Below are 16,985 nucleotides of genomic sequence, written 5' to 3'. Positions count from 1 at the left end.
CGGTGTCCAATAAACCTGCCTAAATCTATCACATTGAGTGCCTGAGATTTTTTATTTTATACTAGGGGACACTGAGACACTAGGAGACATGGGGACACAGAGACATTGGGAGACTAGGGGACTTTGGAAGTCTAGGGAACACTGAGACACTAGGGACACTGGCACACTACAGACACAGAGAGACACCAGGGACACATGGCGATACTGAGATACTAGGGACACTGGCTGGGAGACATGGGAACACTGCCATGTCTCCTATGTCTCAGTCGCCCAGTGTCCCCATGTCTCCCTGTGTCTCCATGCCTCTCAGTGTCCCCATGTCGCCCAGTGTCCCCTAGTGTTTGTATCCCCATGTCTCCCAGTGTCCCTTAGAGTCTGTGTCCTCATGTCTCCATGTGTCCTGATGTCACTAGGACACTAGGGGACACTTAGAGACATGGGGACACTGGGAGACATGGGGACACTGAGACACTGGGGACAGTGGCTGGGAGACATGGGGACACAGACTAGGGGCCACTGGGAGACATGGGGCCACTGTGTCCCTAGTGTCTCAGGGCCATGGGCATCCGAATGGGGGGGTAAAGGGGGTACTTGGCCCCCCCGGATTTTTCAGCTTGTGCTGCTATTTTTCGTTTTAGTGTGAGAATACAGTGCAATACCAGCGCTGGCCAGTAGGTGGCGCTGTGAATGGAGAAAGGCAGGAAGCTACAGCTTATCCCTGCCTCTCTATCATGACTGAAACCGCAGGGGAGCAGCACAGAGGCAGCCTACAGAGCAGGTAAGTGAGGGATGGGGGGTGGGGGAGACCGCATAGAGGAAGGTAAAGTAGAAGGAGCAGAAAGGTTCTGCAAGGGGCAGGAGGGGCCAGCAAGGAATAGAAAGGGGCAGCAAGAAGCAGGAAGGGGTCGAAAGGTTTTCAAGGAGCAGGAGGGTAAAGTAGAAGGAGCAGCAAGGAGCAGGAGGGGTCAGCAAGGAGCAGAAAGGGTCTGCAAGAGGCAGGAGGGGTCAGCAAGGAATAGGAAGGGGCAGCAGGAAGGGGTAGGGACGGTCTGCAAGGAGTAGGAAGGGTCTGCAAGGAGCAAGAGGGGTCAGCAAGGAGTAGGAAGAGGCAGCAAGGAGTAGGAAGAGGCAGCAAGGAGCAGGAAGGGGCAGCAAGGAGCAGGAAGGGGCAGCAAGGAGCAGGAAGGGGCAGCAAGGAGTAGGAAGAGGCAGCAAGGAGTAGGAAGAGGGAGCAGGGAGGGTCTGCAAGGAGCAGGAAGGGGCAGCAAGGAGCAGGAAGGGGCAGGAAGAATCAGAAGGAACAGAAAGGATCAGCAAGGGGCTGCAAGAAGCTGGAAGGGGCAGAAAGAAGCAGGAAGGGCAGTAAGAAGCAGGAAGGGTATGCAAGAAGCAGGAAGGGCCATCAAGAAGCAGGAAGGGCCACCAAGGAGCAGAAAGGGATCAGAAAGAGAGCAGAAGGGCACAAAATAAGCAGAAAGTAGCAGAAAGGTAAAGGAGCAGAAGGAGCCTCAGAAGGCAAAGAAGACTGTGTCAAATGAAGGAGAAGAAAATGAGATTGGAGCACTTCATTCTGGACACCACATCATTAGGCGTTGGTACCTGGGCCTGGCAGGGAAACTTTGGACCTTCTCATCTCCCCAGGTAAAAACAAACAATATCAGTGTTAATGTGTTCACTTTTATTTACTGAGTGTCAGGAAACACAGAGGGCCGCTGGGTAGGGGTGCCGCTGATTGGCTAGATGGGTCAGCTAGCACTCTAAGCCAATCAGTAGCTCCCCATTCATAAAAACGTAAAACATTTTTATGAATCGGGAACTAGCGATTGGCTTAGAGGGTCAGCTGACCACTCTAGCCAATCTGCAGCACCCATGCCTGACGTCAATCTGCACTTCCTGACACTCTGTTTCAGAAGTTGAATACCACTGAGCGACCTGGAGATCTGGAGGTGAAGGAAGCCTTTGGGGGTAAACCATTTGAGAGCGGTTTAACCCCTTCAAAGAAAGAGCGACCAGGGGCCTCCTTGCATCACATCATTTTCATTTAGATAAAGTTGTTATGGTGACCAGAATGTTCCTGTAATTTGATGAAAGGAACACTATAGTGTAAGGAATACAAACATATATTCCTGACACCATAGTTGTGAAAACGCTATTCACCCTGGCTTTATGTGAAAATGACTATGCTCCTTCCCTTTCATGACACTGTCAAAAAGGGGCCAAGCATGGATGTCATTACAATTATGTCCCCCCTCCCCCCCGGAAAAATTCCTGCGGACGTCCATGCTCAGGGTCCCCATGTTACCCAGTGTCCCAATGTCTCAGCGTCCCCATGTCTCGGAGCTGCTGTCTGGACTCTCTGTGCAGAACTGGTCCCCGCGGATCAGTGAGTAGAGAGAGGCAGGGAGGGAGATGCCGTAACTTCTTATCACTGCCTCTCTCCACACAAACAGCGACCCCTACTGGCCGGCGCTGGTATTGCAGAATAAACTATGTTTATACTGAGACAGACATTTGTATTGCCGGTATTACTGCAATACCGGCACCGGCTAGGCAGCCTCAAATACCTGAGAAATACTTCTGAGAAATACCTGGCAACCCTAAGAAATACATGAGAAATACCTGGCAACCCTAAGAGTAGTGTGTAAAAAAAAAAAAAAAAAAATTTAAAAAAAAAATTTTTTTTTTTTTTTTTTTAAACCAATGGGCCTATTCCATGGGCCTGGGCCTGGAGCTGCAGCTCCATCAGCCCCTATGTTAATCCGGCCCTGCCTGGGGTACACACTGCCGTTGGGGAGGAAGGACGGCACCTTCAGCTCCCTGGGGTACACACTGCCGCTGGGGAGGAAGGACAACACGCATCTCTCCCTGTAACTTGCTCGGCCACTGGGGTCTCTCCCAACCTGCCAACTCACGTGCCCGCTCTGCTTTGACCTGCAGGTACTCTTCCACGTGTCTCCTCACGAGCTGCATGGATCTCTCCGGGGGGTTGGGTCCATATAAAGCCAGCCGCGATCTCAGCTCTCTGTCAAACTCCTCCTGAGTGTAGCTGTCGCACGGCCGCTGGGGAGGAAGGACGACACGCTTCTCTCCCTGTAACTTGCTCGGCCACTGGGGTCTCTCCCAACCTGCCAACTCACGTGCCCGCTCTGCTTTGACCTGCAGGTACTCTTCCACGTGTCTCCTCACAAGCTGCATGGATCTTTCCAGGGGGTTGGGTCCGTACAAAGCCAGCCGCGATGTAAACTCTTTGTCAAACTCCTCCTGAGTGTAGCTGGGTGCCATGCTTGCTTTGCTGAAGTTGCTTCTTTTGTAGATAGGGGCACTGTACGGGTACTAGCGTTGCCCTCAATTTGTGAATCCACGAACTGGTGTTGTCTTGTAGCTGTCCTTCTGGGCTGTGGGAATGATCCCACTGCTACCACCAATTGTAACGGACCGTTTCGCTCACAAAAGGATAAAAAACGTTTAGGCGATAATCCCCTTCCAGATAGACCAGCAGCTACTGCAATCACCAATCTCCCTAACTGCAAACTGCACGAATTCACCAACTCCCGAACAAGAGACACACGAACACTGGAAGCAGCCGAACAGGAAAAGCCATATGAACAGCTTACACTCCTGGCAATCGGCATACAATCAAATTCCACCCAAGAATGAAACGATTTGAAGCATTGGTGGTTCAGTGGTAGAATTCTTGCCTGCCACGTGGGAGGCCCGGTTCGATTCCCGGCCAATGCAAGGCCATAGTTTTGAAAGAAAGTTCAACATGCTTCCCATCCGACCATAACCCCTGCAGAACTGACGTGCGTGCCTAACGCATGTTTTAGAAAGCTGTAGGGAAGTCCCTTTACAAGCAGTAGAAAGAGGGAAGTGCTCATGCCATTGTACAGAAAATGGATGATACCTCACTTGGAGTATTGTACGCAGTACTGGAGACCGTATCTCCAGAAGGATATTGATACTTTAGAGAGAATTCAGAGAAGGGCTACTAAACTGGTTCATGGACTGCAGGATAAAACTTACAAAGAAAGGTTAAAGGAACTAAACATGTATAGCTTGGAGGAAAGACGAGACAGAGAGGATATGATAGAAACATTTAAATACATAAATGGAATCAACACAGTAAAGGAGGAGACTATATTTAAAATAAGAAAAACTACCACAACAAGAGGACATCATCTTAAATTAGAGGGGCAAATGTTTAAAAATAATATTAGAAAGTATTACTTTACTGAGAGGGTAGTGGATGCATGGAATAGCCTTCCAGCTGAAGTGGTAGAGTTTAACACAGTAAAGGAGTATAAGCATGCGTGGGATAGGCATAAGGCTATCCTAACTATAAGATAAGGCCAGAGACTAATGAAAATATTTAGAAAATTGGGCAAACTAGATGGGTCGAATGTGTGGCGGAACCAACCTCGCCACTGTGAACTGGAGAAGCCTGGTTGCTAGCCTCCTGCCCTGCGACTATGGCCCTAGGGTGTATTAACCCTTTAAGAAATGTATTTGGGCACAATGGATTTTTGTGTGCTGTTCCTGGCCCTTTAAATACTTGGGAGCAGTGTTACAACTTTTAATTAACACAACGAAACACAACGAAGTTACAACGAATGCAGTCGAAGTGCCGAAGTCGTCAAAGTGGCCGCCATTCGACAAACAAACACGTGGCGGTGGCCATTTTAACTTATTCGAACGCGGTCAGCAGTGTGTGCAGCCAAATCTATGGAACTGTTTGCGGCTACCCAAATGCACGAACACCGCTGACCCGTACCTACTTCGACAAAACGGCTGGAGACTAAATCCCGTTCGAAGATTCGAACACTCGTTCGAATGGGACTTAGTCGTTTTCACGGTGTAAAAAAGACCGACCGCACAGCCCAAATCCATGGAACTGTTTTGGGCATGAAAAGGTGCCTGCGGTCGGTCAAAAGTGACTTATAACTATCTCCCGAACGGCTGAACGGATTCGTATGATTTTTGGGTATGTTTGTATTTGGAATGTGCTGATTAATAATATGTAACTGTTGTTAATATTGGATGTATGGTTTTAGAGTTATGAAAGTTGGCTAAAAAGTATGTTTAAATTGTACGTATAATTGGGATACCTCTCAGGCTAAGGGGAGGGAATCTGTGGGATGTAACCATTGTGTGATTGGATAATGTATAATTGTATGTGGGCGTCTTCCTTGCAGGGGAGAATTGCATAAAAGCAGAGTGTGTGTCATTAAACCTGAGTTCTACTTTACCCTCAGTTTGGAGTGCCGTCTCTTATTGGGGGAATCTGCTACAAGGGATTGCTATGCTTGACATACTCCCTTGCTAAATCACTGCTAAGCTCTTGGAATAGCTGGTTCCTGTCTTGCTCTCTGGATGAGTCTATGGTGGTTATGGTGTCTGCTGCAGTACTTGGAGTCCTCAGGAAGCGCTAGGAGTATCCTTCAACGGAGGTACCCAGTCGGGGTGCCAGGCGATCCGTTACAGAATGGTTCTTATCTGCCGTAACATTCTATGTTTCTATGTTTCTATAAGTAATTTAACATCTAAATGCCAGAGAATTGAGCAGCGAGGTTACAGACACATGATCTGTACATGAAAACTAACTCATTAAGTTAAAGTTAAGTTAAAGTAACACTTTAAGATTTAATAATGGACAGAGGGTGCCAGCTCTCCTATGGTTTAATAAGAGTCAGAGGACACACATGAGGGCCAGAGAGTGCACAGCTCTTTGGCCCTGAAGCAGGTACAAGTGGGTAAGTATTGCCCACCCTAAAGACTGGCCAAACATCATGGTTGTGAATCTATAGTATTTGGAGATCTACATTTGGATTCCCCAAAATAAAATAATCAGCATCTTCTATTGTATTGCACTCTGATATAAGCTAGTGCTTTATACATAGCTAATAATAATGGCATTCTGTGAATGATATAGCCAACGCACATTCTTTTTTCAGCTCCTTTACTCTTGTGCATATGTTAAAACCCGTAACATAACACGCTGCAAGTTGGAAGGAAGACAGAGCATTGGGGTGGTTGTCATGGCTCATTAAGTGACTGGTTTGAAATATCTACTGAACATGATTTATGTGTTAAAATATCTATATTTCTAAATATTAGCACTATTTGCTGTAATATAAAATTGAATTAAATGTTTTTTTTCTGTATTCAGCTCACAATGTAGAAGGCAGTACTGCATTACTCACATCATATATACAGAATAGCAAGGTAGAACTAAAAGGGATACTCTAAGTACTAAAGCAAAGTTAGCTTAAAGGAACACTCCAATTAGACTGATGTATTGGTTATGGTGCCTGGAATGCTCTAATGCCCCCCAATGTAAGAGGTCAAGCTTGTAATGGAAAGTCACAGTTTAACTTCTTAGGTCCACCTGCGCCAGTCCACACCTCCTCTCTGCCAGAAAGAGATCCAGAAGTTCCTGCTTAGAAGCTTCCATTAGCTCTCCTGAGTTAAGCCCTAACATGCAAGCCTAGCTCATTGGTTGGAAACATCACCTGATAGTTCTCAGCCAGCAAGCTGAGCTCTGCACTGCCGATGCTGGAGAAGAAGTCAAACTATTACTAAATATTGAGGAGGGTAACACTGCTACACTGGTGGAGCTCCAGAACACTCATAACCCCATAACCAAAACAGCTTTGATTTCCTGGCACTATAGTTTCCCATTATTTAACCATTTCTGATATATAAACCATGTCCCTGCATTCTAAAGCTACATTTTAGCTTTGGAGATTAATCACTTTGTTTATGCAGTCCTAGCCATGCCTGCCCAGGATTTGACTCCCATAGTCTCAATTAAATTTTGTTAAATGTTTACAACACAGTGTTTACTTTAGAAGTTGTTGTTTCTGAACTTTAATCACACATAATATTCTACTGTACATTCTAGCAGGCAAATAACAAAGCGGAAGATAAGAAATTTTAAATTAAACACACTATGCAATAAAGGAAGATAAAATAGCTGAGCAGTTTTTTAGGGAGTTTGTAGGGAGACTTTGGGAGTCACAGCTAGGGAAGGTGTGACCAGAACTGCATGAACAAAGTGATTTAATTCCTACATGCCAGACAATTGAGATGTTAATCTATCAGGTTATGATCTATTCACCAAAGCCACTTAATTATGATAAAGTTGTTTTGGTACTTAGACTGACAATGTATCTCACTTCTCATGTTAATTATTAGTATTACAATACCACTGGATTTCATTATTGGATTTTTAATAATGTAATTTGAATTTAAAATTGTAGGCCAAAATAAACAAATTGAAACAAAATCTAAAAGTCTAAATGTTTTTAGTTTAGCTATTTTTGAGTAAAATTGGAAAATGACTTTAAATCCCAAACAACTAACAGTTTAGTGAAAGTTCTTGGTTTATTTTTGTTTCTGACTGAATCTCATTTTGTTACTTATACTCCCGCCCAAGGCCGCCATCAGGGGGTGACAACCATGACGGTTGTCACGGGCCCGGCGGCCCTGGGGGGCCCGGACTGCTCTGGCAGTCCTGGGCCCCACTTTCCCTCCCTGCACACATAGATAGCGAATATCGCGATCTATGTGTGCAGCCGTGGGCCCCCCGGCTTCCCTGTTACCGCAGAGGGGGCCCAGGCAGCACACAGACTCTTCTTCTCTCGTTTCTGCTAATAACTCTCGCGAGACCCGGTTGCCATGGCAACGCTCCGCGGGTCTCGCGAGAGTTATTGGAGGAGAGAGAAGAGGAGAAGCTGTGTGCTGCCTGGGCCCCCTCTGCGGTAACAGGGAAGCCGGGGGGCCCCACCATGCCACCGGACCACCAGGGATGGAAACTCCCCCCTCCCTAGACACAGGTAAGCAGGGAGGGGGGAGAAACAATTTAAATAAATGTAATTTTTTTTTTATTATGTTAAAATGCCCCTCCTCCCCCTCACCCCAGATTGCAAATTTACACACATACACTGACACAACACACACACTGCATACACTGACACAACACACACACTGCATACACTGACACAACACACACACACACTGCATACACTGACACAACACATACACTGACACAACACACACACTGCATACACTGACACAACACACACTGCATACACTGACACAACACACACACTGCATACACTGACACAACACACACACTGCATACACTGACACAACACACACACTGCATACACTGACACAACACACACACTGCATACACTGACACAACACACACACACACTACATACACTGACACAACACACACTGCATACACTGACACAACACACACACTGCATACACTGACACAACACACACTGCATACACTGACACAACACACACACTGCATACACTGACACAACACACACACTGCATACACTGACACAACACACACACTGCATACACTGACACTGCATACACCGACACAACACACTCTGCATACACTGACACAACACACACACACACTACATACACTGACACAACACACACACTGCATACACTGACACAACACACACACTGCATACACTGACACAACACACACACTGCATACACTGACACAACACACACACACACACTGCATACACTGACACAACACATACACTGACACAACACACACACTGCATACACTGACACAACACACACACACACACTACATACACTGACACAACACACACACATGCATACACTGACACAACACACACACTGCATACACTGACACAACACACACACTGCATACACTGACACAACACACACACACTGCATACACTGACACAACACACACACACACTACATACACTGACACAACACACACTGCATACACTGACACAACACACACACTGCATACACTGACACAACACACACTGCATACACTGACACAACACACACACTGCATACACTGACACAACACACACACTGCATACACTGACACAACACACACACTGCATACACTGACACTGCATACACCGACACAACACACTCTGCATACACTGACACAACACACACACACACACTACATACACTGACACAACACACACACTGCATACACTGACACAACACACACACTGCATACACTGACACAACACACACACTGCATACACTGACACAACACACACACACTGCATACACTGACACAACACATACACTGACACAACACACACTGCATACACTGACACAACACACACACTGCATACACTGACACAACACACACACTGCATACACTGACACAACACACACACTACATACACTGACACAACACACACTACATACACTGACACAACACACACACACTACATACACTGACAAAACACACACTACATACACTGACACAACATACACACTGACACAACACACACACACTACATACACTGACACAACACACACACACTACATACACTGACACAACACACACACTGCATACACTGACAACACACACACACACACACTACATACACTGACACAACACACACACACTGCATATACTGACACAACACACACACACACACACTATATACACTAACACAACACACACACACTACATACACTAACACAACACACACACACTGCTTACACTGGCACAACACACACACACACTGCTTACACTGGCACAACACACACACACTACATACACTGACACAACACACACACTGCATACACTGACACAACACACACACACTGCATACACTGACACAACACACACACACTACATACACTGACACAACACACACACTACATACACTGACACAACACACACACTACATACACTGACACAACACACACACTGCATACACTGACACAACACACACTGCATACACTGACACAACACACACTCTGCATACACTAACACAACACACACTGCATACACTAACACAACACACACTCTTCATACACTAATACTGCATACACTAACACACACACTGCATACACTAACACAACATACATACTGCATACACTAACACAACACACACACACACACTGCATACACTAACACACACAGTGCATACACTAATACAATACACACACTGTATTCACTAATACAACATGCACTCTGCATACACTACACACTAACCCACTCACTGCATCCACTATACTGACACACACTCTGCATTCGCTACATATTAACACACTCTGCATTCACTACACTAGCACACTCTCTGCATCCGCTACACACTAACACACTCTCTGCATTCACTACACATTAACACACTGCATCCGCTACACACTAACACACACTCTGCATCCGCTACACACTAACACACTCTCTGCATTCACTACACATTAACACACACTCTGCATTCACTACACATTTACACACACTCTGCATTCACTACACATTTACACACACTCTGCATTCACTGCACTAACACACACACACTAAATGCATTACACTGACACACTCTGCATTCACTACACACTAACACACACTCTGCATTCACTAAACTATGCACACACTCTGCATTCACTAAACTATGCACACACTCTGCATTCACTATACTGACACACACTCTGCATTAACTGTACACACAGCATCCACTACACAAACATCCTGTATTCACAGTACACACACTACATCCACCACAAATTGAAACACTCTGCATTCACTATACACAGACACTGCGTCTAATACACACACTGCATCCACTACAGACACTGCATCCACTAAACACATTTCATCTAGTACATACAAACACACACTACATCACTGTACACACACTACATCCACTACTCAAACACACTTTGCGTTCACTATACACACTGCATCCGCTACACAAACACACCCTCTGCATTCACTACACATTAACACACTGCATCCGCTACACACTAACACACACTCTGCATCCGCTACACACTAACACACGCTCTGCATTCACTACACATTAACACACACTCTGCATTCACTACACATTTACACACACTCTGCATTCACTACACATTTACACACACTCTGCATTCACTGCACTAACACACACACACTAAATGCATTACACTGACACACTCTGCATTCACTACACACTAACACACACTCTGCATTCATTACACACTAACACACACTCTGCATTCACTAAACTATGCACACACTCTGGATTCACTATACTGACACACACTCTGCATTAACTGTACACACAGCATCCACTACACAAATATCCTGTATTCACAGTACACACACTACATCCACCACAAATTGAAACACTCTGCATTCACTATACACAGACACTGCGTCTAATACACACACTGCATCCACTACAGACACTGCATCCACTAAACACATTTCATCTAGTACATACAAACACACACTACATCACTGTACACACACTACATCCACTACTCAAACACACTTTGCGTTCACTATACACACTGCATCCGCTACACAAACACACCCTCTGCATTCACTACACATTAACACACTGCATCCGCTACACACTAACACACACTCTGCATCCGCTACACACTAACACACTCTCTGCATTCACTACACATTGACACACACTCTGCATTCACTACACATTAACACACACTCTGCATTCACTACACATTTACACACACTCTGCATTCACTACACATTTACACACACTCTGCATTCACTGCACTAACACACACACACTAAATGCATTACACTGACACACTCTGCATTCACTACACACTAACACACACTCTGCATTCATTACACACTAACACACACTCTGCATTCACTAAACTATGCACACACTCTGGATTCACTATACTGACACACACTCTGCATTAACTGTACACACAGCATCCACTACACAAACATCCTGTATTCACAGTACAGTGGACTACATCCACCACAAATTGAAACACTCTGCATTCACTATACACAGACACTGCGTCTAATACACACACTGCATCCACTACAGACACTGCATCCACTAAACACATTTCATCTAGTACATACAAACACTACATCCACTACACAAACACACACTACATCACTGTACACACACTACATCCACTACTCAAACACACTTTGCGTTCACTATACACACTGCATCCGCTACACAAACACACACTCTGCATTCACTGCACAAACAGTATCTAATACACACAAACACTACATCCATTACACACATTTTAATTCACTTCCACTATACACACCACATTCAGTCCTGCATCATTGTCAGCGGACTAGGTAGGGCGTGGGCGGGCCCAGACCTTGTGCTTTGTCAGGGGCCCCAAAATTTCTGATGGCAGCCCTGCTCCCGCCAGCCAGCTAAACTATTGCTGCCAGTTAGCAAAACATTGGACGTTGCTCCATGGATGCTGTTTACTGTTAGCTGGTTGAATCTAGAAGTTTAAATAACCTGGACTGAATTTGCCAGTACTACAGTGCCTATACTGACTGGAATTGTGCATTGTTTTTAGGTACGTTTTAAAACTATTTTAATTTTGCTATTTGTGGAGAAAGGTTGAGTACTCTTGTGTGTCCTCCAAATCACGGAGCAAGCAACCGATAATTGGATTTCGGGGGAAAGGGGGTAACAGTGCCTGAGAATTCTGTACCTAATTCAAACAAGATGTAAATTAGATCCTGAAATGAACATGCTGTCATGTTAACATGTTGAGTACCTTTGTTTTTAGAAATGAGATAATATAAAAGAATGTGTCACCATGAGTATGCAGCTTGGTTTCTTGCAAGCAGCTGATAATGTCTTGCCGAGGTGGGAGCTCCGGAAACTTCTCTTCCAGTATATAAACAATATCCTCTTGTTGTGCAGGGATCCTCTCATGTTCTGCCGACAACCAGCTAAACAGAATGCTTCCTGCAAATATAAACAGGAGTGATAACAATGTATCTCATACAATTTGCAGTAAGGAGTTTGGATCAGAGAGAAAGATACAAAAACTTTGTTGTTACAGAAAATTTTTAAACTTTGGGTTTTATTCACCAATCACTGCATCTTAGTGAATTGTAAATAAAATGGCAAAATCTAGGCCAATTTAATAAGATATGCCACTTAAGCTCCAATCACAGCTTGACTATTTCAGTCTGAATTTTGCTAATCAGTTTTTAATTCACCACAAGTCACTTCTTAGTGAATAAACCCAACTATCCTTTTTCAATGGATTCATACGATAAAACCCAAATTAAAACATTACTTGCGCACTATCCCAAGTCCCTATGCACATTTAAATAAATTGTGTTTTTTTTTTTTTTAATATCACTCCAATGGCCATTTAAGTGTAAACTCCCCTGCCACATCCCTCTCTGTGTCATAGATTTTGCTTTAAAGGGACACTCCAGGCACCCAGACCACTTCTGCTCATTGGAGTGGTCTGGGTGCCAACTCCCACTACCCTTAACCCTGCAACTGTAATTATTGCAGTTTTTCATAAACTGCAATATTTACATTGCAGGGTTAACTCCACCTCTAGTGGCTGTCTAATAGACAGCCACTAGAGGTCACTTCCTGGGCTCTAGCACAGGTTTCCTGTGCTAGAGCGTCGCTGGACGTCCTCACGCTGTGTGAGGACCTCCAGCGTCGCTCAAAACCCCATGGGAAAGCATTGAAATGATTTTTCAATGCTTTCCTATGGGGAGACGTAATGCGCATGCGCGGAATTTCCGCGCATGCGCATTAGGTCTCCTCGGCCGGTGAGCGAGATTAGTCTCGCCCACCGGCCGACGTAATCACTAGGAGGAGCGTCGCGGAGGCGGAGACAGCGGCGAGGGACATCGCCGCTGTCCCAGGTAAGTCACTGAAGGGGTTTTCACCCCTTCAGTAACCGGGGATTGGTGGGTGGGAGGGAGAGGGACCCTCCAGTGCCAGAAAAACGGATCGTTTTTCTGGCACTGGAGTTTCCCTTTAAGCTGAAGACGGCAAGGTGAGTTACATAGTTACTGAAAAGAGACTTGGTCCATCAAGTTCAGCCTTTCTAAAAATGTTTTTTTTTGCTGTTGATCCAAAAGAAGGCGAAAAAATAGTTTGAAGTACTTCCAATAAGAAAAAAAAATCCATCTTGACCCCAGAATGATAGTCAGTTATCTCCTTGGATCAATAAGCTATTATCATACTAATGAAAATGTAAATCCCTGTGTATTAAGTTTTTGCAAGTATTTATCCAATTGCTGTTTAAACATCTGTACAGACTCTGCTAAAACCACTTTACTAGGCAGAGAATTCCACATCCTTATTGTTCTTACTATAAAAAAACATGTCCTTTGCTTTAGACTAAATCTCCTTTCTTCCAGCCTAAATGTGTGACCTGTATAGTCCTGTTTATGAATAGATTTTGGAGACAATGGTTTGTATTGGCCCCAAATCTATATCCCTCTGAGGCACCATTTTTCCAAAATAAAGAGATTTCAATTTGTTAGCCTTCATGACTAAATTCTTCTTTTCCTTTTAGTTGTCAGTGAAGGACTCACCTAAGAGGTTTTGCCTTGCCATAGCAGGTGAGCTTAAATGCCCATTGTAGTGGCAGCTTTTGCATATATATATATTTAAAGATATATATATATATATAAAGATTTTTCATATAATCCCAAAGAAAAAATACACTTGAAAAAGCCCCCCAGTTAGCGAAATGCATTTTGTTGCTTTAAAGGATCACTATAGGGTCAGGAACACAAACATGTATTCCTGACCCTATAGTGTTAACACCACCATCTAGCCCACCTGGGCCCCTTATGCCTCCATAAATATAGTAAAAATCTTACTATTTTCAAGCCAGAAGCTGTAACTTTGCATGCTGTCAGACTCAGAAAAACAAACAGTCTGCTGACATCATCAGAAGTGGTAGTCTGATCCAATCACAGTGCTTCCTCATAGGATTGGCTGAGACTGACAAAGAGGCAGATCAGGGGCAGAGCCAGCATGATTCAAACACAACCCTGGCCAATCAGCATCTCCTCATAGAGATGAATTGAATCAATGAATCTCTATGAGGAAAGTTCAGCGTCTGCGTGCAGAGGGAGGAGACACTGAATGTTTGGATGCATTCTAGGCAGCCATGACCCAGGAATGATCTCTAACAACTATCTGAGGAGTGGCCAGTGAAGTTATCACTAGGCGGTAATGTAAACACTGCTTTTTCTCTGAAAAGACAGTGTTTACAGCAAAAAGCCTGAAGGTAATGATTCTATTCACCAGAACAAATTCAATAAGCTGTAGTTGTTCTAGTGACTATAGTCTCCCTTTAACATTTGTTTTTAAAGTATTAAATTATATTTGGCATTCACTACTAGTTGTGTTTGTCCATTTAGTGTTTGTTAGTTATGCTTTTGTTGCTTTTATTACTTTTATCTTCTTCTGTTCCTGGCACTAAAACTTACCTTATAAGGTAACTTTGGATACAACTCCTCGAGGAATCTTCCCAACATTATACCCTGGTGGAGATTATACCACCCAAGTGCTACCATCTGAGCAGGATCTACTGCACCACTACATGTGAGTAGAATATTCTTATTTTTACAACCATTATTACATTGATTACAGTGAGCACTATTGTTTACCATTTTTATCTTTTCTATAGCAACCATACATTGAGGGACCAGATCTACATATCCAACAGTGGGGATTGTACTGCTGCATGTTGTTAAACTCAGAGCTGGTCTTATAGCTCTTTCAAATGTGAGTTTTGTGTCAAAAATATATATTTTATTTTGTATGTCCTGCACCTAGTTCCATATGCTATGCACCATCATTTGCTGTTTTCTGCTTTTATTTCATATACCCCCACCATTTAAGTTGAGAACAGACTATGCAATTTAAAATTCACTTTGAATTCTCATGTTAGTAAATTATCCTGATATTGTTTTTCAGAAAAGAATACCAAAAGCACAGCTACTTATGAATGGAGATCAAGCTTATTCACAAAAGTGAGAATTATTAGGAATTCAAAGTGAAATTCAACATTTGAACCAAAATAGTCGAATTAGAAAAATTCAATTTTCAATTTGGCCTTAAATTTAAAATTCACTTTGAATAGGCATCCATGAAAAAAAAGTAACGCTTAATTCACCTGAAGTGCAGGTGTAGAAGCAGTTTAAAATGAATAAATGGTTTTCCACAATAAGCATCTAGCATTTAAAATCACATTTTAACACAATTTCTAGTTCCTCATTGCCTGGGCTTAAGCCATGAACACTGTGGTGTTAGTTGTGTATGACACATTCGTTGCTACATTATGAAAATACAATATTTCCATTTATGACTGTTCTGATGTCCCACTGCTTGCTGCTGTGGTGGCTATATTGGACATCACGAAAGAAAAGAAAAAGGGTAATGTAAATTTGATTATAGCAGTTCCAGATAATGAAAGGATAATGAAAGTCACATATTTCACCATCAAAATTGAATTATATAAACATTTTTTTCTGACCAGAAAATTATTAAGTATGCAATCACAGGACACTGCTCCATATTCATTGTCCACTGTTGGGCAAGTATGTCATTACCGCAAACACCACAGAGCCCCAGGACACAAAGTTAAAACAAGCATCAGTCTTTGCAGCCACCCAACTGATGTGGAAAAGTGTAGATAGCTCTACTTAATAATCCTGTCTAGCAGTATAGTAATACAAGCAGAAGCCTGTTTAAAACATTAGTTTTTATCAGTCAATAGAATGCTACTTTGAAACTCTTTACTCCCTGCTTCTTTTATGAAGCTCCCTGTAGTCTTTAAAGGGATTGTTAACCAAAGAATAGATCGCATTTTTTAAGCATGAGCAAATTCAGAAACACTCCATTACACGTTTTATCATTTAATAATGTCAGGAGTAATCGCTCACCTCTGAGCAGATGAGCTAGCTGTCGAGTAACAAGCTCCGGCCCCTCTTCCAGGATCTCTTGGGCAACCAAGGAGGAGGATGAGTCATGCACCATCTGAACACCATCTAGCCTTGTCCCTGGGTTAATAACTTTGACAACGGATGCTTCCAAACTTTCGTCATCACTACGGACAAAAACAAAAAGCTATGTTAGACTTTGATGGAAATAAAAAGTAATTCTCAGATCAGTGCCATAAAGCCTCACTTCAGTTTTGCTCTGGCTCTA

General features: G+C 43.6%; 1 protein-coding gene across 1 annotated transcript in view; it reads right to left on the bottom strand.

The window, feature by feature from the left end:
* The window catches only part of PRUNE2 (prune homolog 2 with BCH domain), a 377,810-nt gene that overhangs the window by 269,899 nt on the left and 90,926 nt on the right, over window positions 1–16,985 (bottom strand). The window contains exons 4-5 of the mRNA XM_063456533.1: window positions 16,721–16,884; window positions 12,597–12,749 (exon numbers count right to left, since the gene is read on the bottom strand). Of these exons, the coding sequence (XP_063312603.1) occupies window positions 12,597–12,749; window positions 16,721–16,884 (317 nt within the window). The remainder of the gene's footprint in view (window positions 1–12,596; window positions 12,750–16,720; window positions 16,885–16,985) is intronic.

This window comes from Pelobates fuscus, chromosome 5, assembly GCF_036172605.1.
Source record: "Pelobates fuscus isolate aPelFus1 chromosome 5, aPelFus1.pri, whole genome shotgun sequence".
In the NCBI taxonomy this organism is placed as follows: domain Eukaryota; kingdom Metazoa; phylum Chordata; class Amphibia; order Anura; family Pelobatidae; genus Pelobates; species Pelobates fuscus.
Note: the sequence above shows the minus strand (reverse complement) of the source record. Positions and strands in the feature narration are given on the sequence as shown.